Source organism: Saccostrea echinata, unplaced genomic scaffold, assembly GCF_033153115.1.
Source record: "Saccostrea echinata isolate AGI-Se365-2 ecotype Australia unplaced genomic scaffold, CSIRO_AGI_Sech_v1 ptg000056l, whole genome shotgun sequence".
Lineage (NCBI taxonomy): Eukaryota > Metazoa > Mollusca > Bivalvia > Ostreida > Ostreidae > Saccostrea > Saccostrea echinata.
In genome coordinates, this window is record NW_026889805.1 from 13,735,891 (window position 1) to 13,761,925 (window position 26,035).

General features: G+C 35.1%; 4 protein-coding genes across 4 annotated transcripts; 3 read left to right on the top strand and 1 right to left on the bottom strand.

Annotated features, from left to right (window-relative positions):
• Positions 1–394: 394 nt before the first annotated feature.
• LOC133173985 (heat shock 70 kDa protein 12B-like) lies at positions 395–9,257 on the top strand. Its single transcript, XM_061309047.1, has 4 exons — positions 395–734; positions 842–1,060; positions 1,197–1,347; positions 8,155–9,257. The coding sequence occupies exons 1-4, from the start codon at positions 432–434 to the stop codon at positions 9,216–9,218; spliced, it is 1,737 nt and encodes a 578-aa protein (XP_061165031.1). The 5' UTR covers positions 395–431; the 3' UTR covers positions 9,219–9,257.
• Positions 9,258–12,653: 3,396 nt separating this feature from the next.
• Positions 12,654–18,084, top strand: LOC133173865 (transforming growth factor-beta-induced protein ig-h3-like). The gene is made up of 6 exons (XM_061308937.1): positions 12,654–12,906; positions 13,110–13,324; positions 15,185–15,374; positions 15,935–16,030; positions 16,419–16,532; positions 17,971–18,084. Exons 1-6 carry the CDS (start codon positions 12,654–12,656, stop codon positions 18,066–18,068), a joined length of 966 nt encoding a protein of 321 aa, XP_061164921.1. The 3' UTR covers positions 18,069–18,084.
• Positions 18,085–19,059: 975 nt separating this feature from the next.
• LOC133173319 (transforming growth factor-beta-induced protein ig-h3-like) lies at positions 19,060–22,382 on the bottom strand. The gene is made up of 6 exons (XM_061308309.1): positions 22,172–22,382; positions 21,563–21,783; positions 21,190–21,379; positions 20,083–20,181; positions 19,323–19,436; positions 19,060–19,220 (listed from the first exon to the last, which is right to left on the bottom strand). The coding sequence occupies exons 1-6, from the start codon at positions 22,332–22,334 to the stop codon at positions 19,096–19,098; spliced, it is 912 nt and encodes a 303-aa protein (XP_061164293.1). The 5' UTR covers positions 22,335–22,382; the 3' UTR covers positions 19,060–19,095.
• A 552-nt stretch (positions 22,383–22,934) lies between these two features.
• Positions 22,935–26,035, top strand: LOC133173341 (periostin-like). Its single transcript, XM_061308330.1, has 6 exons — positions 22,935–23,155; positions 24,003–24,223; positions 24,518–24,716; positions 24,866–24,964; positions 25,053–25,163; positions 25,870–26,035. Exons 1-6 carry the CDS (start codon positions 23,005–23,007, stop codon positions 26,001–26,003), a joined length of 915 nt encoding a protein of 304 aa, XP_061164314.1. The 5' UTR covers positions 22,935–23,004; the 3' UTR covers positions 26,004–26,035.

Sequence of the window (26,035 nt, forward strand, 5' to 3'; positions counted from 1 at the left end):
GCTCCTCTATTTTTCTCTGAAAGAAGGAGAAGAAGCAGATCGTCAACCTTGGCTAGCGATTTCAGATTCATATCCAATCAGAAAAAAATCTATTACTCTATAAATATTAAGTTAACTTACGTTACACGTTCCTTATCGAGATTAATCCATCACAAATTTAAAATGAAATGAACTTTCGGTTTGAAAAGATTGTTGTTTTCAATGAATCTCCTTGAAACTAAGTAATCCTCTGTTAGCAATATTTGAACAGAAATTTTCATTTATAAATTTGACTACTTTCAAAGACAACACTATAAACTTGTACATGCACTTAAAGGATGGCATTACTCCAATTAAAGGTCTAACGTACATGTATACCAATAGATAAATACATTTAAAGAAGAAATATAAAACGAAAGTAGAAAAAGGAGGTGAATGAGAATGACATTAAAATGGATGTAAGCATTCTAAGCAAAAGCAAAAGTCTATTTGTGGCGGCCATAGATTTCGGGACGACGTACTCCGGATACGCGTTTTCTCTTACACAAGAATGGAAGAAACCCTACACGTACCACTGGCAGGGCGGGGGCCTGGTGTCACATAAGGCCCCCACTGCTTTACTACTGGACTCGAGTCAGAACTTTGTCGCCTTTGGTTACGATGCAGAAGACCAATATTCTCAATTAACGGCCAAGAAACAGCAAGACAAATATTACTTCTTCCTACGATTTAAGATGATTCTTCACAAAGACCCGGTATAATATCCTTAAATACGCACTTTCATTTCGCTCTGTCTAATCAAGAGCTGAAATATTTTAAGAAACAATCTTAATGCATGTTCTTTTTATATTCTTTTTTTCAGGGAGTAAATAAAAATATTCTTTGTGAAGATGAATCCGGGAAATCTTTACCAGCCATCGTCGTTTTTACTCATTGTATACGTTATCTAAAGGATCATTTATATAAAGAAATTAACAAAAGTATTCCAGGAACAGGAGAAGATGCCATAGGGTACGTTTTGACGGTACCTGCCATTTGGGGTGATCGTGCAAAACGCTTCATGAGGGAAGCAGCTATAAAGGTACGCACAATGTTGAAATAAGCTCCCTCTTTATCCTCCCTCCCCAGTGATGAACAATCCTTGTTTCCATTTGGAATACATTCGTAACGTCTTCAGTTTCCCCTTAGTTTGACTGAATTTTCTGTTGAATTTACAGGCAGGGATTGAAAAGAGTAGACTAATCATTGCATTGGAACCCGAGGCAGCATCTATTTATTGTCAACATCTCACAAATGACAAGGAACAGTTATCTGCCACCCTGGGGGTACTAAACTCTGGACAAAAGTATATGGTGGCGGATCTTGGAGGTAAACATCTAAGAAATTCATCGGTACCGTATATAAAGTTCTTTATGAAAGTACAATGAAGCGCATTTAAGTGGCAATATTTTCCTTTTGAATGCAACGTTTTGGGCTTTCTTTAGAAAGTTGATTGTCATATAATGACACGCCCATTTCTTTAGAAAGGGAAAAAACGGTCAATTGGTTTATTCGAATACATGGATAACTGGTATTCTATAAATACAATAGCCAATCAAATTGACAGTCTACAAAAACACCCAAGTAAACACGTGTTCGACCGATGTACATTGAAGCGCATTGAAGTGTTAAAAGTTTTCGTTTGAATGGAAAGCTTGGATCTTTCTTATCGAACGTCAATTGTTTCATAGTGACACGCCCATTTCTGTAGAAAGGAGAAAGAAATTTTCATCGTAATACTTTAAGACACCCCACTCTCTGCGACTAGCAACATGAGTTACACTGAGATGGAGATTTTATAAAGTTAGGAGAGAGTTAGAGACTCGTATGGAACGCCATAGCTGCCTGAAGGTCATTTTCATATTATATGAGGTGGTATAACCTTTATGTGAAGTGGTGAAGTCATTATATATAGTGGTAAAATCATTACATTCAATGAAAACTTTATAATATGCAGTGGTTTTATCATTATATACAGTGATAAAATCATTATATTCATTGAAAACTTTATATATGCAGTTGTTTTATCATTATATACAGTGATAAAATCATTATTTTCATTGATAACTTTATTGTATGCAGTGGTTTTATCATTATATTCAGTGGCAATGTCATTATATGTATTGGTTAAATAATGTAATGAAGTGATAATATCGATATATTATGTTGTAAAATCATTATATGCAGTGGTTTTTCCATTTCATACATTGCTGATATCTTTCTGTGATGTGATGAATTCAATATATACAGTACAAACATAATTTGTGTGATAAAGCAATCATTACATTGTATGAAACCCGCTGCATGTGAAGTGCCAAGTTAATTTCATTCAGTGCGACACCTTTACATGAAGTGAAAAATCTATTATGTGCAGTACTAACATCATTATATTATATAGTTAAATTATATATATATTCCTTAAATCATACTTTGCAGTGGTAACATCTTTATATGAGGTGGTTAATTAATTATATGATGTTGTTAATTTGTTATATGATGTGGTCAATTCTTTATATGCATTAGTCGTTTCATGTTATGCAGTGGTAACTTCATCATCATCTAAACTGGTCCTTTTTTAAAAAAAAATGCGCGGAGTTCCAGTTTAAAGAGTGTTTGAAAATAGGAAACCCGGGCCGTGGCAAATTAAAAGCCGGGGCTATTCGAGATTTTTCTAATTTCTGATTCTGTTATACAGCTTCCTGATTTTATCAACTGTGCTGAAATTTTAAGACTCATTTTTATAGGTTAATGTGTATTCGCTGTAAAAATTGCATTTCATTTTAAAATACTTAGTAATTCAGATTTTCTTGGCGATTGTTGATTTCCAAGTTCAGTGGTGGATTCAGGAATCTTGAAAAGGGGGGCCCGATAAGTTTTTGGTCAGGGTAGGTAGCCCACAGCCAAACCAAAAAACAATTGATTTATTAAATCTTATGTATATTTTGGACACAAGGGGGGGGGGGGGGGGGTTCCCATAAGCCCTCTCTGAATCCGCCCGTCAGGTTGGTAAATCGGTTAGGCAATCAAGTAGACATTTTACGTGTTTTGTTTGTTTGTTGTTTTTTGTTTGTTTGTTTGTTTGTTTGTTTTTTTTACCATATTTGACAGAAAGCTAATAAACTTTTAAATTATTCTGATGTTAAAAATTATTCATTCTTTGAAAGGCATTTTTTGAGTGAAATGACACGTTTAAGAAAAACCGGTTCACATAGGCTTCGGAACCGGGGGGGGGGGGGCTATTGCCCCCTCCCCTTTTTTTTTTTTTACAAAGGTAGACATAATATAGGCATTGAAAATTCGGGCGTAGGTCTAGCCTCCCACCCCCCTCCCCACTTTCTACAGGCACGATTCATTGTAGTGAAAGAAAGGTAATTGGTAGTGTTTAAAAGAGTTTGGTACTGAAAGATGTTCGACCAAACCCCCCACCCCCACCCACCCACACCCCCGAAATAGGATTTTCGGGTTTGGAGAAAGAACAATTTTCCTTTTTTTTTTTTGCTTGTCAAGTTTTTTTCAGGTTTGATTTTTTTTTCTATTTCAGTTAGCCACCCCACTATCAATTTCCTTCCGACGCCAATGGTTCATTAAAATCGGATTTGATCTCCCGGAAGTCAAACATAAAAAATCCGATATACTTGTTCATTATCTTCATGTCATTTGATAAAATATAAATTAATTAAAGAATTATCACATATGCATGTAATTATAGGACTATTAATGCAAAGCCTTGTGTCAAACTTTAATCACGCGTGAGTTGCTTGGTTTAAGGATATCCGATCCTCAGCCTTGAAGGATAACTCTTAATTTTATCATTTTATTCAAAAAGGCTAAAATGATTTTAATTTGGTTGTTTGTTTGCTGTTTAACGTCCCTCTCGAGAATTTTTCACTCATATGGAGATGCCACAATTTGCCAGTGGAGAGCTGCAAATTCTGTCCTATACTCGGCACTTACGGACATTGAGCAGTGAGGGATTTTTTTCGTGCCAACACCTACTGTGGCACGGGACCTCGGTTTATGGCTTTATGCGGTCTCTTACGAAGGATCGGTCTCAACGTCCCACTGTCGGATTCGAACCCGTGACGTAAGGATTGACTCCTTATTCCTCGTCTCTTAGAGCAGACACTCTAATCACCGTGCCACGTTGGCGACGACAAAGATGAAACTTGAAAAATGAAATGTTTTCATGCGGCAATTTTTATTTTAAGCATTTCAATGTGATTTAAGGTTTTCTGAAGTCTTAGAAACAGTCTTATAAATAGTTGATATTAGTAATTTACATCTCCCCCCAGAAAAAAGTATTAAACAAATTACAAATTTAACGTAATCCAGTTTCCTTCCATCTACTAGCATATAGATACATGTACCAGTGCACATTTGCATATTATGAAATTAGAAATGATTTATGGTGTTTTGCACCAGGTTCTTCCCGGATGATCGGATCTGGTTTAATAATCCTTTTTTTTAATGAAAATGTGTATTTTGCATAAAAATAACATTTTCAAATAAAGAAATAACTATCAAAAAGAAATAGTTTTTTTTAGTTAAAATACAGTGTTTAACATCGGAATAATTTTTAAGTTTATTAGATTTTTATCAAATATGTCAAAAAAACACACACACATAAAATATCGCCAACCCAGTCTACCCATTTTACCAACATGGAAATCAACAATCGCCAAAAAAAAAAAAAAAAAAAAAAAAAAAAAAAATCTAAAATACTAAGTACTTATAGCACAATAGATAAAATATTAAATCAGAAAATTGAAACTGCCTACCAATTTTAATTGAAACCAAAAATCGTCAAGAAAATCTAAAATACCAAGAATTTAAAATTTTAAATACAATTTTTACAGCGAAAACACATTAGCCTAAAAAAAGAGTCTGAAAATTTTAAATCAGAAATTAGAAAAATCTCGAATAGTCCCGGCTTTTAATTTGCCACGGCCCGGGTTTCCTATTTTCAAACACTCTTTAAACTGGAACTCCGCGCATTTTAAAAAAAATGTTTTTGCAAGAGGACCAGTTTAGATGATGATAAAGAAGTTACCACTGCATTACATGAAACGACTAATGCATATAAAGCATTGACCACATCATATAACAAATTAACAACATCATATAACAAATTAACCACCTCATATAAAGATGTTACCACTGCAAAGTATGATTTTAGGAATATATATAATAATTTTACTATATAATATAATGATGTTAGTACTGCACATAATAGATTTTTCACTTCATGTAAAGGTGTCGCACTGAATGAAATTAACTTGGCACTTCACATGCAGCGGGTTTCATACAATGTAATGATTGCTTTATCACACAAATTATGTTTGTACTGTATATATTGAATTCATCACATCACAGAAAGATATCAGCAATGTATGAAATGGAAAAACCACTGCATATAATGATTTTACAACATAATATATCGATATTATCACTTCATTACATTATTTAACCAATACATATAATGACATTGCCACTGAATATAATGATAAAACCACTGCATATAATAAAGTTATCAATGAATATAATAATTTTATCACTGTATATAATGATTTTATCACTGTATATAAAGATAAAACCACTGCATATAATAAAGTTTTCATTGAATATAATGATTTTACCACTATATATAATGACTTAACCACTTCACATAAAGGTTATACCACCTGATATAAAATGAAAATGACCTTCAGGCAGCTGTGGCGTTCCATAGACTCTCCGCTTCTGTAAAAACGTATTGCAACGAATGTGTACATAAAATTTTATGAATTTATCATGTTTAATGGAGTTAACACAGTACATGTATCGGTCGAACACGTGTTTACTCGGTGTTAACGTAGACTGTCAATTGATTGGCTATTACATTTATGGAATACCTGTTGAACAGGTATTCGAATGAACCATTTGACCGCCTTTTTCCTTTCTAAAGGAATGGGCGTGTCATTATATGACAATCAACGTTCTAAAGAAAGCTCAAAACGTTCCATTCAAACGGAAAAGAGCCATAGCTGCCTCTCCGACGACACGGCCGACTCAAGAATTTAAAAGGAAATCACCTGTTTCTATTTATAGATATACCTTTTCAATTCAAGATCAAACTATGTAATATGGTTTGAGGACGAGTATTATATTTTCATAGTTGCAAGTATGTCAAATGACATTCATTTAATTGTTCAATACTCTAATTCTGAGACAAAAGATTTAGAAAATCAATAAAAATAAAACAATTAGCTATGAATTTACAAACTTTAAAGCTATATATGGCGTATCTGAGCTAAAAAAAATAAAATAAAATAAAAAAGAGATTGAGTGAAGATAAACGTGACATATGTTTTTTACGTTCAAATAAAAATTTTCACCGATTTTGAACTTGAATAACCTAATGTTTCCATAGTTAAATTGATTTTAAACTGTGTCTGTTAATTGAATGCGGAGTCGTTAAATAAATCGGATATTGTATTAAATTTCTAATATCTTTGAAACGTGATTGATTTTAATTGTGTAATTTACAGGAAAGTCCTATCTTTATATAGAGTAATAAAACAAACAGAAAGATCTTTTTAATTTTAGTTAAATACGCCATATATGACTTTAATAAAATAGTTTAGGACAGTCTTTTCCCGAGATACTTTCAAAGTGTAATGTGAATATTATAACTTTCTGAAATTATGGATGTTAAAAAACGTAATAAAGAAAAACGTAGAAAAGATACACAAAAAAAAAAAAAATTTTTTAAAAAGCATAAATGGAAAAATGTGGGACTCGAACTCGCAATCACCATATTTACATTCCAGCAATCATACCACTGCGCCAACGAAGTCAATGACGTCGAATGGATAAATTTAAGACAGATTGCTAAATCTTACGATTATATGAGAAGAAAATTTGAATATATATTTCCATCATTTTCAATATGAAGACCACCTTTAACCAAATTTATATCTAAATGTAATGAAGTGCAGTCAAATCCAAATCAATTTATTCAAAAGTTGTTTTTCTGGTTAAGGGTGGTCTTTGGCAACAGTTTGTCATCTTTAGGTGGATACCTCAATATTTACTATATACTCCATACAAACTGGATATTTTCATATTTATTACATGAAGGAACTATTAATATTGAAATATCATTATTATGTGGTTTGGTTTTACGTATGTATAAACTAATAGCGAGCGCAGCGAGCGGCGCGAAGCGCCGCTCGTCACTGCGAGCTCTTAAAGCAACGCCTGGGCGAAGAGAAAATTCGGACTTTGCACATTGTTCCAAGTGAATTTTTTTCCGCAGTTACCTGTGGTCCCATAATGCTTAGTGAATTGCATCTCGCCGCAAACCACGTTCTCGCGGTAGCAACAAAAATTCAACAAAATATAAAATCACCTTGATTTAATGGATGTATAGCAGACAGATAGTAGATTAAACGTTTTTGATTAAAAATAGCACTGTTCAGACTTCGTTTTGGTAATGCAACATACATACGACGTCATTTGACGTCAGAGTCTAGAAGTAGCAAATGTCACGTGCGGTTTGACGAGCCCGATCTAAATTAAAACTGAAAGATATCTGCGCTCGCCCTAACAGTCGCACCGTCAACATATTATTGTATGATAAAATTTTGGTTAAACACAATTTTGGTTAAAAAATGCCTATCAAATGCGCTATGGCTCTTTTATCACTTCAATGCGCTTCATTGTACATGTGTTGTGGTAACTTCAATAAACGATACATTCATAACTTTGTACATATTCGTTACAATACGTGTTTTACAGATCGAAGCGCGGTCTCTAACTCTTTCTTCCAACTTGATAAAATCCCCATTTCAGTGTAACTAATGTTGCTAGTCCCAGAGAGTGGGGGTGTCCTTAAGCATTACGATTAGTATTTCTTTCTCGTTTCTAAAGAAATTGGCGTGTCATTATGTAGCAATTGACGTTCGATAAGAAACACCCAAACTTTCCACTCAAACGAAAAATTTTACCACTTCAATGCGCTTCATTTCAACTGAATAACTTCATCATATAAACTAAACAATAAGCATACGTAGTAACATATTATTCAATGATAAAGATAACATAAAACCTGTCTACAGGTTTCCTTGATACAATGCTTTGTGGTATCCATTATAGGAGGTACTGCTGATATAACTGTACACAAGAAATGTGAGGACCACACTTTAGAAGAAATTAGTCCCGCCAGCGGGGGACCATGGGGAGGAAAATCGGTCGACGATCGCTTCATACGCTTCCTGGAGGATATAAGCGGAAGTGGAACAATGTCGAAGTACAAAAAACAAAGTATGGAAGATTATTTAGACATTTTACGAACATTCGAAGTAACAAAACGTAGTGTTTCGCCCGAAAAGACGGGGAAAATTCAAATAAGAATACCTCTGTCTTTTGTTGAGTTCTGCAAATCTACTAGAAAGGTTAAGGACTTTGCTTCTGCTATAGAAATTTCACCTCACAAAGGTAATGTGACATATGCTACCGGTAAACTAAAGTGGACAGTCGAATTTTTTAAAAAGACATTTTTCCAAAAAACTATTGAAAGCATAGTCAAACATGTAGATGAATTATTTGAAGAAGAAAATGTCAGAGGAGTTAGTAATATTCTAATGGTTGGTGGTTTTTCCGAGTGTAAACTTGTTCAGAAGGCCATTATAGACAACTTTCCAGACAAAAAAGTCATTGTTCCGACTGATGCAGGACTTGCTGTTGTCAAGGGGGGCGTGTACTTTGGTCACGTGCCAAATGCCGTTTCTCGAAGAGTGGCAAGGTTTACATACGGTATTCAAACATGGCCAGAATTTAAACCGACCATTCATCCACAATCGAAGAAATTTGAGGTCAATGGAATGAATCGTTGTAAGGATGTCTTTTTTCCATTCGTTCAGAAGGGAGAGCAGATTCCGCTTGGCTTTTCAAAGTCTCAAATATTTCGTCCTCTGCATGAAAACGACACCAGACTTGAATGTGCTGTTTATATTTCAAGTGAGAAAGATCCAAAATTCGTGGACGACCCTGGATGTGAACTATTGGGCACCCTTCAGGTACCTGTTTCCAGACAGACCCCGGAATCTCCCAGCTCTGAGGTTGAGGAAACGCTCTTTTTTGGTGAGACAGAGATAAGGGTGACTGCACGTGATATAATGACGAACCAATCTAAAGACGTGTCTTTTGATATATTTTGAATACCTTAAATTTCATACCGATATGTATTATTATTTTCAGTTTAAATTTACTTTTATTTTTATAAGATTTCTCAAAAAGATGTTAATGGCAAAGTTACTTTGGTTTAATGGAAAATACGTTAATAAATGTAAATCTGAGCACATGAAGAAGGACATCTTCTACTGTTTCTTATAGATCCTATGAATCATATAATGTATATTTATTCTACATATTTTTGATAAAATATTTTAAAACGAAGAGAGTTTCCTCATAACTATTCTTTACATGTTCTGTACTAAGAAATAATTGTGATATTTATTGTAAGTTATGATAATTTTTTAGCATTTAAAAGTAAAGTAACAATTCTCACTAACTTATAAAGCATTATATTTCTGAAAAAGTTGAATATAAAATAGGTGATCAATCTAAAAAATGAAACGTGAACATGAAAAAAAACACACCCATGGAAAACACCAGAGGCGGGATCAGCTGCCTGGGAGGAGTAAGCATCCCCTGTCGACTGATCATAACCGCCGTGAGCACCTGTATTGATGAGATAAACGGTATTCAAAATTGGTATAAATGCAATGATCTGAATTGATTAGAAACATATCAGTAAACATAAGATTCAAGGATAGGATTTATTTGCAAACAATGTCATTATAATGGCCACACAATTTGCAAAATGCTGATTTTAAACGAGATGGTTAAAAGCCCTTTAACCCCAATGTTTTTTGTCAGTAGCCTATAACGATTTAAAAATTGGTCGTGTTCTTGCGAACCGAATAATTTAATTCGAAGGAAAAAAAAATAATATATGCAGGTGATAGTAACTAAATAAATAGGGTAAGTTGACAATGGAAAAGCTGATCATCTCATTTGTCATATAGTTTAGTTGTTAGTTGGTTATTAACGTCTATAGTCAGTTAAACATCCATTTATGAAACATATGTTACCGCAACTTCGGTATCTTTTATTTTGCGTTCACTCTAATATATCGAGTCGATGAAATATGAAATAAAATGAATCATTTACCACATATATTTTGACAAAATTAGAATTCCCTTCTTTTCCACAACAAGTTTTCTTCTCATATTGAAGTTTATTGATAACAAAGTCTGCTTTTTATATAAATGAAATATGGAGGTAACAAACAGTATTAAAGCTCATAAGTTCATTCAAACAATACAGATCAGGAGAAGAGCAAACACGGACCTCTAATACATCAGTGGTAGGATCAGGTGCCATGGAGATGTGAGTATCCCCTGCCGACCGGTCACACCCGCCGTGTGCTTCTTTAAAAGAATATAAAATAGGTCGGCTTTTGAAGGAGCACAATTAGCTCCCATGGAATGTCATTGATTGTTGGAAGAAATATCTTCGAAGACTACATAAATATTTTCAATAAGGAATTTCGTCATATATATCTTCAACATCAACTTCAGAGTACATGTACTTGTGTATATAATCAGAATGATTTGTGAAAATTTCTGAGTTTAAGCGTTTTTGTGCCCCCGTATCTAATATTCGCGGAAATATTCGGGGATATATATTTTTTGCCCTGTCCGTCCGTCCGTCCAGCTGTTTGTTTGTCCGCAAAAACTTTAACCTTGCCTATAACTTTTAATTGATTGGAGCTATGAATTTCATATTTTCTCATGTGTATTCCTTGTGACAAGATCAAATCCTTTGGATACCAACATATATGACCTCTTGACCATTTCACAGGGATATTCCTTATGACAATATCTTCCTTTGGATACCAACAATTATGACCTTTTGACCTTGGAGTTTGAACTACTTTAGAAAATTTTAAACCTTGGCCATAACTGTTAGGGCTTTAATATTTTGCACGTGTATTTATAGTGACAAGACCTTTCTATGAGTTTAAATATTTTTGACCTTTTGACTTCAGAGTTTGACCCGGTTTAAAAAATCTTTAACCTTGGCCATACAATGTAACTTTTGAACAGTTAGTAATAAGGCTTTCACATTTCACAGGTATATTTCTTTTGACAAGACGTACCGTCGGATACCAACAATTTTAACCTTTTGACCTTGATCTTGGAGTTTGACCTATTTTTGAAAACTTTGACCTTAGCCATAACTTTTGAACAGTTGGTGCTAGGGCTTTTATAGTTTGCATGTGTATTTCTTATGACAACGTCTTCCCCTGTGTACCATTAATAACGACCCTTTGACTTTCACCTTGGAGTTTGACGCACTTTTAGAAAACATTAACCTTGACCATAACTTTCAAATAATTGGTACTTTGGCGTTCATATTTACCAGGTATATCCATTGACACAAGTCCTTTCTTTGGATAACAGCATTTTTGATCTCTTGATCTTGGATTTTGACTTGCATTTGAGAAACTTTAACCTTCGCCATAAGCTGCCATATGAGGGCATGTGTTTTACAAACACATCTTTTTTTAAGAAAGCAGATGTCTATGTCGAAAAGCCTGGTTTTATTTATCGCTTGAAATGGTTGCACATTTTAATGTTATTGGTTTTTGAAAAAAAAAAAAAAATTCTAAAGTTCTTGATAGAGTTTTTGAGAATCCATATTTGATTTACACCATTTCTTAATATTATGTTGTAGCACAATGCCTCTGAGGTATTTCCTTCAAAGCAGTTAATATTTTGGTGAGGAGAAAAGATAGGGGCTTAGTTGAACATGACCTGGACCGTGCAATGTATCTTTGTATGGAATTTTATGAAGTTTTGGAATCCAGTATAGTCACTGTATATTAAATTCACTTCCATTGACTGGAATGTTAGAAGTATTAAAAACTAAACGTGATTTTGAAGAATTTCATCATTTTAAATGGAACTGTGAGTATAAGTTGGATTACCAGATGTGAAATCAAATCAAAGTTCTTCTAATTATAAAATGCACTTGTAAGAATGAGTCATACAAAAAGAATGCATAAATGTAACAAGCTTTGTCAACTGCAACCATATACTATTTTTCATGTAGTCTTTTTAATTTCTTCGTCGTTTCTGGTCTTCTGAAAACGAAAGGATATGATCATTTTTTTCATTCAATTGAAGAAAAAATTTATGAAAAGAAATAAGGCGGGATAGCTTTAATTCAAAGGGAAATTACACAATAGAACAGAAAAAAAATTATTGTCATTTCCATTTCATATTGGAAATAGTAATTATTGATTCATAATATTTTATGATAATAATGCAGAGCTTTATGAAACATCTCAGAAAAGCGGTCTATCGGATGGAGTGGTGGTATGTTCCACAGAAGGATCTCTCTCGGAATTGGTCGTCAACCAGTAATATATCATTAATTGTAAAATACTAAGTATCTTATTTTTTTTTTTTTTTTAAAAATTGCTTATAGAAAGTTGTTTGCTTCAAAATAATGTTAAAGTCACGTAAAAGAAAGATTGGTCATAGCAGGACATGAAATTCATGAAGTCGTCTGTTACATACGTAATGTACCATAAGATCGTGACCTCCGTGGGAGATTATTGTATACAGTTCTGTTATCAGGGTCAACTCCACAAACTAGGATTGCACTTGATCGTCAACATGCTAGCTCTCTTTGTCACAGTCTTCTCACTCCAAAGTCTTTTTGTTCATGGACAAGTTGAAAATGTTTACACCTACCTGCAGAACCATGGGAACTTCACGACACTGGTTCGATTGTTGAAGCAGTCGGGTTTAGCCGGAACTTTAGCTACGTCAGGTTTGTCCTTGATCTGCACACTTCAGATCTTTATCAAAATCATTTTACAACCAGTATTTGAATTTACCCATATAAGTTAACGAATAGCCCCCCTCCCCCCCCCCCCCTCAAATTTGCAAAGTTAAAAGTTTACTTTAGAATTCTCTTGACACTATGAACATCCCTGAAGCATGGCCAAAAGTAATAACCCTGTTTCGCTTTAGCGACCCCGCTGACAATATTCGCACCCACTGATGCTGCCTTTGCTAAGCTTCCCCAGAGTGTCTTGGACCGGTTGAGTGGGGATCCCCAGGCTTTGGCAGACACACTGAAATTCCACGTGACAAGTGGCATTGTTATATCGCCCATGCTACAGGAGGGAGCAGTTTTCACGACACTGTCCGGAAAAAATTTGACCGCCCATCGCTACGATAACCAGGTTGGGAGCTTTAAAGAAGTTCATAGCTTCAAACTTAATGATAATCAAAATAATCATATCTAATAACATATTTTTATTTTTCTGTACAGATCACTAATTCACTGCTTGTTATACGAAAGTAGAAAGTGTCTTACAAACTTCTAATAAGAAGAAATGCGACATTTGAGTTTTCATTTGTGTTTAATATCAGCTTACTTATGTTTGCTCTAAAAAGCCTTCTTGATCAATTTCCACGTCCGTGCAGTGTTTTGACAGTATTTTCCTGTGTAACACAAGAGCTACACTGATGGTCAATGTAATTGGTACGGACATTTAGAGGTCACAAAAAATCACATTATTTTACATATGTTCATTGTTGTTTCCTTAATTCTTGAAAAATGTCTGAATAATATGAAATAATCTGATCTTAATTTAAAAGTATGTTTTGGATTTAACATTTACTTTATTCCCTCTTTTTCCATGAACAGCTCCCTACTTAATCAAGGCTTAAAATGTTTAAGCAGATATATCCGTATTTTATAACTAAAAGTGACCTTAAAATTAACTTTCCACTTATTATCCTACTCTCTTTGACCAATCCTGATTCATTAAATATATCAATGACCCTGCTGCAATCAGGTGAAAGCACTGCTTTCGCAATTTAATTAGATAAATTAATCTTTACATCTGATCGATCTTACATTAACTTTTACAAAAGGATTTATTGTGGAAAAATGAGACTGAGATTAAAACAGAGCTTAAATTGTTAGGCCATTGTTTTCAGACAGAATTGTCTACGGATTTTTTTCCGTTTGATCGATCATGACAAGGTGTGACCGGTCGACAAAGGATGTTTACTCCTCCATGGCACCTGATCCCACCTGTGGTGTTTTAGAGGTCCGTGTTTGCTCTACTCCCTATCTGTATTGTTCTACTGGACTTTTGAGCTTAATTCTGTTCGTTATCTTCATATTTCACTCGAATAAGTTTAATGGTCCCTTTCGAGAATTTTTCATACCCTACGATTTACAAGTATCCCTTAAAGGATTGACCTGTATCAATAACCTACCGGAACATGAAGCTGTTTACAGACAAATGCCTACTAGCGCAGAAGACAACAGGGTAGTAGAAAGGGGAGGGATGGGGGTCTTGGATACGAACAACAACAGGAGGGGAGTATAAAGCAATTCCTTCCCTCTTATCATAGACTGGAGGGTTAGCATGGTTAAAATACTTGGCTTTCCAAGGCCGTAACTACCATTGAGGCAAGTGAGGCAAATGCCTCAGTAAATTTCTGAAAAGTGAAAGTTTTATTTTGAACTTTAATTAATTATGTGTGTCTTAGTACTAATTTAATACTTTCAACTTTTTTTTCAATATCGGTAAATCAATCATATCGACAGGTGCCTCATTATCGTTTAGAACTTGACGCATGTAAAAAAAATAATTCAAAACGTTTGTTTTGTTTGATTGTTTAATGTCCCTTCCAAAAAATTTTCACTCATATCAATTTGAGACGCCACCACTTGGCGGTGGAGGTCTATAAAGTTTGGTGTAAGACCTATACTCGGCACTTGGGGTCATTGAACCGTGAGGGGTGTCTTTCGTGCCCTCACCTACTGAGACACAGGCCCGGTTTTACCGTCTCAATGAAGGACCTGTATGTACATCCCGCAGTGGGAATTTGGGGAACCACCATCAGGACCTACCCTGGCCCCGCATCTGACTAGGATGGCCCCCAGACTGTACCTTGCCTCACTAAAACTTTAAGTCTAGTTACGGCCTTGCTTTCTTAAACATCTGCAACGGAGCTTTAAAATGAATAATCTGACGGTTGAAAGTAACCAAGGTGAGCATCTACAACATCTTTTTTTTTCGTAGAAATTTGTTATCCAAGGCGTGGAGATAGATGGTGGGGACAAGATTGTTCTGAACGGAGTTATCCATCCCATAAACAGCGTTTTGATGCCCGCGGACGTGACCATTTCTGAATACCTCGGGACACACGAGACTCAGTTCTCTGACCTGTACGCCGCACTTGTTCTGGAAGGTCTGGAGAAACCATTAGAAAGTAGGTGACGTCTGTGTCTGATTGTCTTTGTTTTTAGAAAAGGGACCAATTAAATCTGTTACGAAACAGATTAGTGATAATTGGATTACTGAAGTATAGTAAGGTGTAATTTCTGACCTTTGGGTGCACAAACGTGCAAAAGAAAGGATTTAGGATTTTTTAACATTTCGTACGCACACTGGTTGGAGGAAGAAGGGACAATCTTTTGCTATGTTCGGACTTTGTTTCCATTTAGAACCATAGGCAGTACTCCGACCATGAATATTTTGTACTTTAATATATTTTGGATATATAAAATAGCCTTTTATAAGGAATTAAACAACATGTCCTAAGTTGTAGGCTGCGTCTGGGCTTTCCTCCCTACTTGTCGACATATGTTCTCGGTTCTCTTTGCAGGAGGTTCAAACGTACATCCATTAATAAAGACATATCGTCGATGTTATAGTTCCCTTGTCCTTACTGTGGAGTTAACTTATTTAAAACGTTAAAACGATAATAACACATAACAAATATAATGCCTCTTGCTTTAAGGATTAATTATATATTATATATTTTTCCAGCGGGGACCTATACTATTTTTGCTCCAAAGGACTCTGCATTTGCCCAGATTTTGGCCAATTTACCCAGTATCACCACTGATGATGCTTATTTCAAAAGTAAGTTAAATTATCAATTTTATTAGTCCCCTACCGGTGAAACCGGAGGGGACTATAGGTTTCCTCTGAGTCTGTCCGTCCGTCTGTCTGTCCGTCTGTCAGTCTGTCCCACTTGGTTTTCCGCACTTTTTTCCTAAACGCTTGCAGATATTGAGCTGATTTTTTTGGTGTGTGGCTTTACCTTGATTAGTTATAGATCAAGTTTGCATTTCGTCCTGCTTCATTAATTTTTGACGGAATTATGGAATTTTCAATTCTTAACGGGAACGGAACTAGATTACACTTGCCGGTAGGGGACTAGTATTGCTAATGCAATACTCTCAGAATGCTTGTTATTTAAGCGTTGTTTTGTATTTGAACCTCTGGCTAACTTATCTTTATTTCACAGAGATCTTGATGTACCACGTTGTTCCGGGGGTGTGGTTCTCTGCCGGATTGACGGATGGGATGACCCTTCCCACTCTTGCTGGAACAAACCTTACAATTAGTTTACCTGGATCAGGTATTTAAGCTCAACGTTGACTTTCGTTTTCTTCAATTTTAAGCCATCGAGTTACTTTTATTTTCATTTTTTGTTAAAGTATATAGCGATAAAGAGTTCATCTGTTGTGTTACCTGCAGAGAATGTCGGATACATGAAAAACCACTTGGTTCGACATCTGTCCGTCCTTTCTGTGTTACACATTCATATAAATAAATAAATAAATAAATAAATGAAAATAACAAACATGAACTCTTTTATACCAAATTTATCACTGTGAAACTTTGTGGAAATATACATCACAGCAAGATGATATCAAAAATAATGTTTGACTACAATTGAATTTGCCCTTTTTTATGGGTAGTTATTGCCTTTCAAACCGACGTGTTAGACCCGTAATAGTCTGGAAATCTCAGATATAAGTATTACAGAAAAAATATTTATCTCACAAATCAAAAATAACTGCTGATTAAAACTGAGTAAAATGAACAATTACCTGTGTTAAATAAAATCCATTTTATATATTCTTCGAGGTCGGTTTGACAATGGAGAGAAACTTTTTTGTTATTTAGAAGCTTAACAATGTAAAAATCTATTTTTAATAAACTTGGCCTTAACACAAGTTAAAGCCAAGTTGGCCTGTACAGCGTCTGAGTCAAATTCTACTTATAAAAGATTGTATAAATTCAAACATACCATCAATATATCAACAACCGAGTCCAAAATCTTTTAGGAAATGTTACCGTCAATCTATATCTAAAATCTGATGAGATATATTGCTTTAAATTTTGCTTTAGTTAGAGACACACAAACCACTAATATGCTCCCTGATACCATATAAACACACAAAAACAATAGATTTTAATATGTATCCATTGTGAAGCATTTTCAGACAACAAGAAGTTTAAAACCGTAGTTAATTAATCTGCCAGTTTATTCTTTATTTTGCCCTTTGAATACAATCAAAGTAAAGTAAAAAATGTTTATTCTGTGGTATTATATAAGAATTTTCACACAAAAAGAAAATTGATTTAACAATCCCATGAGTAGACGAGTCTTTATTTTACAATCCTTATAGACATTACTAAGTGATTTCAAAAACCTCGTTTAAAGTCAGAATTTTGTAAATTCTGTGTTCGTTATAATGACCTTGTTAACAAATACAGCCTATCATTGGGTCGTGTTTTGTTTGACGTATTGCATACCAGTTGTTAGGCCTTTGTTTTTATACGTAAATTGACTACAGAATTTTCCTCCAAGGCACCTGATCCCACCTCTGGAATATCCAGACGTCCGTGTTTTATGCCCTGTTCACAGATTTTTTTTTTTGTTTTATGTATTTTTTTTAAAAACGTTTTCTCTAGATCGACTATCGTTCGTTTTCCTCACCTTTTTTATTTTGATATACAGTCTGTGTGTGTTTGATGCTTATTAAAATGTGATTTTTGTTCTGTTTCAGGTGTTTTTGTTAAGACTGCCCAAGTCATCGAGGCTGATATTCCACTTGCAAATGGCTGCCTTCACGTGATTGATGACGTACTTACTCCGCCCAAATAAATATTGATATTTTATTTGTTGCATTCTCAATATTCGTATTATTGAATTGAATAAGTACGTCTGAAGAATACCTCATGGTACATACGTATTTTGAGAAAAAATGATATACTATTGATATTGTATTTTACATTTGATATAAACTCGAGGCTATATCATTTTATTTTTAACGTAAAATTACAAAACAACCTTAATCTCATCGGAGATTCTGCTTGGACGGATACTAATTTTTGTAGAATACCTTTACTGAACCTCGGGACAGTATGTCTGGAAACTCACACTCAACTGGTTCTAGCTATTTATATGCATCTAATGACACTTAAATTCTACTCTCAACTATTCATACAGGTATTGCTCACGGTGTAGGCATGTAAAGCTCAAGATTGAAACAAACACTAAATTTTCCTTTCAAATGATGGCTTCATTTCTAGTAGTATAAAAAGTTCCTCTCTATTTTCAAATACAATGTAAGTGTGCGTACATGTTTTGTACATAGGCCAATTTGAATAACGCTTAATACAATGTAGCTGACCAAAGTTGAGTGTGAAATTATAATGGGCTATACAGAAATTCGGCGAAGACATCAGTTCATATATCCAGCAGGAAGGAATTTCAACTGAATCCTTTCTTTTTAGAAATATTCTTTTTTAAATTAGCTGAGAATAGTATAGTATTACCGTTCATTATAATCACTAAGGCTCTGGTTCCTTTTTCTTAAAGTTTGATCACTGCATGTCTAAGACATTCAAGAAAATCACATACACACTAGGACGAATTATTGTAAAGGTAAACTGGCGCTCTCAGCTAAAAGCGTCCCCCTAAAATACCTCCAGTCTACGATAAAGGCTAACTGATACGAGATCCTTTTCTGAATTCCAGACTTCTAGAACTACGATGTATTTTGTTTTTAGTGGTTTAGCAATCTAGCTATCGGATTGAATTTATGAGAAACGTCGTAACAGTGCAATGAAATCTAACTTTTTATAAAACAACAGAAAGAGGTAAGATTTATTAAGAAAACTAATGTTTACTACAGATTTTTAATTTGAGTACTAAGTGAACTTGGGACGAGAACATAATCAAGCTTGTGGACGACGCCGTTGGTTGCACTCATGTCGGGCTTGGTGACGCGGTGACCGCCCACTATCACTGAACCTGATATAAAAATTTTTTTTTAAAAAACTTATATCCAAGGAAGATTAAACTTAAACGAAGGAGAAAAGGTGCAGATACTGCTGCGTATGATTTTATACATACCGAAGAATGATTGATAAATTCTGAGTCTGTCAGCTTCCTCCAGGGTGTGGAAGCTACCAGAGTGCATTCCTTTGGAGTAGAGGGTACCGTGTAAAATGTGGTATTTCAACACATCTGGAGAGTTAGAAAAAAAAAACATTACTGAATGTTTTATATCACTATTTTTCAGATACATGTCATTTGTAAACTCGTCTATCACTATACATCTTATTTATCAACTTCAGTACTTCGTTGACATGCTTAACCCCACCTAAGCTTGCCTATTGTTTCTGATTTGCTCCACTCACGAGCTCGTTACCGTTTACTTGAGCTTTTTCTGATATACAATAAACCAAAGGATTTTTTAAGAGTAAGACACCTTTCCAATGTGTTCAGGACGCATGCTTTATCACTGATTTGTACTTTGTCATCAGAAAATTTCTCTAATGTTATCACACGAAAATTCTCGAAGTTAGCGCGAGACATCTTAGATTTACGCTTGTTATCACTAAGTAGAGTTCAAGATCGAACGAAAATCTAAGTACAGCTTCGTCGAAGGTACAGCTTCAACAGAATCTTCTGTTACCTTTAACCATTGAATGAGTCAATCTCAATCAATTGATAAAATTTTAAATAAAAATAATACTTAAAGTGTTGAGAGCGTATCAGTTCAGAAACTTGTAAGGATATTCTGTAAATGATTTATTTCAATTCATACTTTTAAATCAATTAATGCATGGTTTTGCAACAGTTCAAGATCATTCAGAGCTGTTTAACTTACCTCCTAAAAGCTGAGGGTTTTGTAACAGTTTATTCACTGTATCATTACCAAGCCTACTGAAAGCCGCATCGGTTGGTGCCATCAGAGTGATCGGTCCATCTTGCAAAATGAAAAACAGAGCTCGAGATTGGTTTTGTTACAAACAGAAGTCAAATGTATAACATTGCTTTACTGCCATCAGACAATAAAGATATGTGAATGACCACTACCAGCTAAAATGTAAGAATTATTCATAAAAAGATGACGAAAACATAATGTTTGTTTGTTTGTTTGTTGTTTAACGTTCCTCTCGAGAATTTTTCACTCATATGGAGACGCTACCATTTGCCGGTGGAGGGCTGCAAATTTTAACCTTTGCTCGGCACTTAGGGCCATTGACCAGTGAGGGATCTTTTTCGTGCCAACACCTACTGCGACACGGGACCTCGGTTTATACAGTCTCATCCGAAGGACTGGTCTCCACGTCCCGCAGTGGATTCGAACCCGCGACGTAAGGATCAACTCCTTACTCCGCGACTCTAGAGCAGACGTTCTAACCACTGCGCCACACGGGCGATGAAAACATAATCTTAAATTAATTCTAAATTTAATGGCGACAAAAACAGATCATATCTTGTCTTTCCCCAAATATTCTTCTAGCCTTCACTTAATATTCTTGATTTTTGTTGACGTCGAGTCAAGGTCTCGACATTTTTTTTGAACAACACCTGGATTTCATTTAAACTAAAGACTCAAATATATTTTCCAGATGATTTCCTTATATCATCTCCAATGACCCTTACAATATGACCTTGAATCATGATTATTGCACACCTTTAGGTAATGGAAAAAAATACATTCAGGTTGACCAATTGCAAACAAGGGTTCAAAGGTTATGACTGGACGACATTATGTGATAAATAGGCAACACTGGCAATACCAAATATATTCGTCAAATCCTGAAACTTGATCGTGCCTGTTAACTTCAACGGCATCAACAATGCAACAAATATGGTTTCAGGAAAATTTCCAGAGTAAAGGGTCCTATCCAAACGGAATCATACCAAAGACTGAAAGGGAGACAATGTGTACATGCATTTCTTCTAGACTATGAGGGAGAAAGCCTACCGCTGAGGGCCTCTACCAGACCAGCTGCCTTGGCAGCAGCGATAAGAGTGTTGAAAGAGCCATCCTGAGTCAAAACTTCCACAATGTTTCCTACAGGTGGCAGCAGAACCTTTTCGATTCGGTGGATGATACCGTTAGACGCCATCTTGTCGGGGTAAGTTATACGGGCTCCTTCGACTGTAAGTGCGTGCTACAATGACAAAAAAAACGTAATATCTTAACAGATAGAAATATCCTGAGCGAATAATGGCCAGAAAAGCAATAATGCGTACTATCCTTTCTATAAAAAAGAACGTTTCACGGTTAGACAGCAGGCTCTTTCTGGTCAGGAAACAAGAACATTATAATATATAACCTTTGTTTAAGTACTTACACGAGCGGCGTAGTAATAGTTGACTCGGAGCTTATCTCCCTTTAGGCTGTCCAGCATCAGTTCGTTTACAAGAAGATCAGGCTTAACATGGTACAAGCCGCTCACCACGTGGTATTTCAAAATGTCGGCCAATTTGGCGGGATCGGCCTTCAAACTGTTCAGTGTATCATTGCCAAGTAAATTGAATGCGTGATTGTCAGGAGCAAAAATAGTGAAAGGACCTAAAGGAAAAAAAATATTCTCTGTGAATAAAGAAGAAATTATTACACTGTATCTTAACTAACTAAATCTTGAATTCATCAAAATGGCCAGACGGGCAATATTCCTCTACATCTGTACAAGACACAATTGCTAGATATACTGCGTAGCGCATCTGACCCCTTTGGTATTCATGTACCATAATTCTTTTTCCTAGCTCTCTTCTCAACACTCATTATATCTACTATCAATTAATGAATACAATGATTTTTATATACGTTGCTACAGATTTCACTAAATTATGACCACTGACAGATTAAAAAAAAATAAGCATTTTTTTTAAAGTATCCGTAATGAAGCTGTTCTCCATTTATCCATGGTCTTATTTGTAAGAGAACATCCCTTTCTAACCTCCTTGAGACAAAGCCTCTGTCAGTCCGGCGGCGTCAATAAGATCCACTAATATAGTCTCCAGTGAACTTGTCTTTAAGGTATCCACAAGGTTTACTAGGGCTGAGGGGGATCCCTGTCCCAAGGCCAGTCCCAAAAGGGGGAAAATGAAGAGGTACCTCATTCCAGAAATGTGCTAAGAAAGAATGTGGCAACTTTCGGTCAGAAGCAGACGGGAGTACTGGAGAGATTAGGGTCACGTGTTAGACCAGCTGATAACAAGCCCTCCATGCATGAACACGAAATACGAGTCTTGTACTATTATACATTCCTTCTTAGAGTTCAACTTCTGTTAACTACTATATTCAAGATCAGTTTTCATTATTTTTTTAATAATGTTTCATCATTTCACAATTAAACTGTTGGTCTAATTAACAATGGCTTTCATGCGTAACCTGTTATCAAGAATAACATTGTTTCAGTTAGGTAGAATAGCAAGATATAACATTCATTTTGTTTTGTATAAACTTTTTTAAATAAACTTAAGCAAAGTGTTAACAATGAAGAATAAGGTAGATTGACAATTAAAAATGAGCTAAATACTACAAATCTAGAAATAAAAATGTTCATTACATTTTTATTAGAGTAGTTCGGGGTAATTATAAAAATTATTGACACGAAGTCAAAGAATGCACACAAGTTGAGAAAATGGAGTAAATCGAACCTTATATAATTTAAAAATACTGATAGAGGTCAAATAGTAGTAGAATTTAGAAGCTCTGTGACGTTATCAGAATCATGCGTGATAAGGCAGTATTTCAGATAGGACGTTTCCACTACTACAATCCCCGGCCATGAAGCTGTTACTAGTTTTGTCTGTGTGTATCGCCGTTTCCTCAGCCTACCCCAATCTGGTAGACCTCGCCAGTGCTAACAATGCTACAAAACTTGTGTCCCTACTCACTAGCGCAGGATTAGCTGACATTCTTAAAGATCCCAGCCAAGGTACTGAAAATGCTGTCAGTGGTCTTCATGCATATATATATTGGAATTGTTAGGGGAATCGGGGGAATCGTGAAAGTTCAGCAGTAAACCAGTCTGGTATTGTTTTCATAATAACTGTCCAAGCTCTCTTAGCGTACAATGTACTTTACAAGTCTTAAGCAGTCGTCACTTACTTCCTAGAAAACTTTGTCTTAATACACACTGACGACATATTCTGAAAACCATTCCAAACTTTATATCTAAAAGCATATTAAAGATTTTTTTTAATCTTTGCATTATACAATTAAGTGTTTATAGTTTCTATAGGATGCAATTATTGGAAAAATGAAAAGGTATTATTTTGTTTTTAGAAATTGTACTGATCTCAAGACCTGCAACACTGCGCATGCATCTTTGAGTCTTCCTCAAATTGATATCATAAACCAGATATGTTGAATGGGCATCAGCATATTTACATTATTAACTGATTGTATGTATTTAGGACCACTGTTATTACACGTGCCCTGGTTAAGGACACGGGTCATAGGTTTAACAATATAAAGCTTTCTTTGGTTATGAGCATATGCGGTTATGTTCTTTTTCTACAATGTCCACGAATAAGCAAAGAAAGAAAGCCATTTTATTTATTTTATCTGTATGAATAATTCATATAAAGTGGGAAGAGTGCGTAAGATATTATATTATCGATGCCATACAGTTGACCTATAACACTTCATACAGATAACCATAAAAACTGGATCTAACTGGTTTAGAAACTGATTATATTTGCATGTTTATTGATTAATCAGTGACAATAGATTTTCGTATAATATTAGTGAATGTAAATTTATTTTCTTAAATGTTACAGGTCCATTCACACTTCTGGCGCCTTCTGATGCCGCTTTTGCCAAAGTTCCGGCTGCTGATTTACAAGCATTGAAGGCAGATAATGCGCAACTACAGGAAGTATTGAAATACCACGTGATGAAAGGAGAGGTGTTCGAGTGGGATCTGGTAAACCATGAAGTCATTCCAAGTTTGAATGGACACTCTATTCGTGTTTACGTCGCCTCTAGTTCAAATGCCCAGGTAAGCCCTCGTTGAAGGGATTATGGGACTGCAGCACCAAAATAACACGAATGTTGCTTTGTTTTGCTGCATTCTTTCGTACTCGTACTTCAGTAATTCAAAACATTAAAGGAATAGGGATGAAACAGAGAAATGTGTCTTTTTGGAAGTATGAATATATATCTGCTTTCTAATTCTAACCAAATTATATGCTTCTCAGTGCTAAATTAAGATTAAAATTGCTGATTACCTTGATGAAAAATTGCTAATTGGTGTTGTTACCAAATACTGTTAACTTGATGTGTTTTTCCGCAGAGAACTTATTTCAACCAAGCAAAAGTTTTAGTATCGGAGTTGCAAGCATCCAATGGCGTGCTTTACTTGATTGATGAAGTTCTTAACATGCCAGAGGGAACCATTGACGATATCATCTTAAACCCCGACTACAACATTGATCAATTCATGGAATTCATTAAGGAGGCTAAACTTACCACTGTATTCAACAGAACTGTTGGTGAGAGAGAGAGAGAGAGAGAGAGAGAGAGAGAGAGAGAGAGAGAGAGAGAGAGATCTTAAAATCTTATAAGATAATCTTATCTTAAAATCATAAAGCTTATTAAATTTGGTAATTTTCATTATTTCATAAAAGATGTTTTTTTTCAGGTGCTAGATATACAATGTTTGTTCCTAGTAACCAAGCCCTTGCTTCTCTGGACCAAGGATTCTTGGCTCAAATTAAAAACAGTTACTCAAACGCTCGCCGTGAGTCGAATTTTTCAATGACAAGGGTTTCAATGAAATATACTTTCAAAATGATTATAATATTAAATGAAATCTTCATTATTTTTAGGCTTAGTTGATTACCACGTTCATCCAGGGACCCTACACGCCAAAAGTATACACGGACCCGGACGTCTATCTACAATGTACAGAGGCCATTACATTAATCTCTCACAGGACGGTTCGTACACATACCCTTTTCCTTTCCTATCCGTATATCGTGGCTGCATTTTGCATGAATTTTCTTAAATTCATTCACAGAATAACTTTTTTTAAGCTGATCCCTCTGTAAAAGTAATTAAAATTTAATGAGATAACATGAAAGTATTTTATATATGATATTGTACATGAAAATTGAACCAAATATTATCTTAAAATCAAAATCTTAGGAATCAAACCAGTATCGAAAGCCACGAATTTTTGTGCCCAATCTATTTCCACAAAATGTCCACTCTGATTTTTGGAAATAGAATGGACACAAAATTTACCCGTGACTTGCAACGAAGGGACGTAGATTTGTGAAGTTTACTCTATGTGTTTCGAACCCCATTTGCAAGCAGACTCAATTAGATTACTTGTTATGCTTTTTAATCATACCTGAGGCCAGGATACTAAGGTTATAAAAGTCCTTATTTCGCATACTATAACAATTACAAAATTATCAAGAACTACAAGTCAACATCTTGTGATCTTACTTTAGTATTCGACTGATTTACAAAGAAAAACATTTGATTTAGAATCCTAATAATACAACCCTGATTTTCATATCAACTTTTACCAGCAAAATATTTATAATATAGATTCAGTTCATGACTAAGGTAAGTCAGGTGAGCTTTGTGGACATGAGCCTCTTGCTTATGAAAGTCTTTATCATCATATTTTTCCAGCCAACAACAATACGCTTCTGAACAACGTAGCCACGGTATTACAGGCTGATATTGAAGCAGAGGATGGAGTAGTCCACATCATTTCTCACGTGCTCATTCCCTCTACACTCTCTCCTGGTGGTCTTGTCGGATAAAATCTTTATTAAATAAATATTTTATAAAATAA

What these genes read in the sequence shown, in the direction of transcription:
- LOC133173865 (XM_061308937.1), top strand. Translation starts at nt 12,654, where the DNA reads ATGTACCATAAGATCGTGACCTCCGTGGGAGATTATTGTATACAGTTC. An exon ending in CCCATCGCTACGATAACCAG is followed by an intron (nt 13,325 to 15,184) that starts GTTGGGAGCTTT and finishes TTTTTTTCGTAG; the next exon opens with AAATTTGTTATCCAAGGCGT. An exon ending in TCTGGAGAAACCATTAGAAA is followed by an intron (nt 15,375 to 15,934) that starts GTAGGTGACGTC and finishes ATATTTTTCCAG; the next exon opens with CGGGGACCTATACTATTTTT.
- LOC133173341 (XM_061308330.1), top strand. Translation starts at nt 23,005, where the DNA reads ATGAAGCTGTTACTAGTTTTGTCTGTGTGTATCGCCGTTTCCTCAGCC. An exon ending in CCTCTAGTTCAAATGCCCAG is followed by an intron (nt 24,224 to 24,517) that starts GTAAGCCCTCGT and finishes GTTTTTCCGCAG; the next exon opens with AGAACTTATTTCAACCAAGC. An exon ending in TGTATTCAACAGAACTGTTG is followed by an intron (nt 24,717 to 24,865) that starts GTGAGAGAGAGA and finishes GTTTTTTTTCAG; the next exon opens with GTGCTAGATATACAATGTTT.
- LOC133173319 (XM_061308309.1), bottom strand. Translation starts at nt 22,334, where the DNA reads ATGAGGTACCTCTTCATTTTCCCCCTTTTGGGACTGGCCTTGGGACAG. An exon ending in AGAGGCTTTGTCTCAAGGAG is followed by an intron (nt 21,784 to 22,171) that starts GTTAGAAAGGGA and finishes TTTTTCCTTTAG; the next exon opens with GTCCTTTCACTATTTTTGCT. An exon ending in AAACCCTCAGCTTTTAGGAG is followed by an intron (nt 19,437 to 20,082) that starts GTAAGTTAAACA and finishes CTAACTCTCCAG; the next exon opens with ATGTGTTGAAATACCACATT.
- LOC133173985 (XM_061309047.1), top strand. Translation starts at nt 432, where the DNA reads ATGGATGTAAGCATTCTAAGCAAAAGCAAAAGTCTATTTGTGGCGGCC. An exon ending in TGAGGGAAGCAGCTATAAAG is followed by an intron (nt 1,061 to 1,196) that starts GTACGCACAATG and finishes TTGAATTTACAG; the next exon opens with GCAGGGATTGAAAAGAGTAG. An exon ending in TATGGTGGCGGATCTTGGAG is followed by an intron (nt 1,348 to 8,154) that starts GTAAACATCTAA and finishes TATCCATTATAG; the next exon opens with GAGGTACTGCTGATATAACT.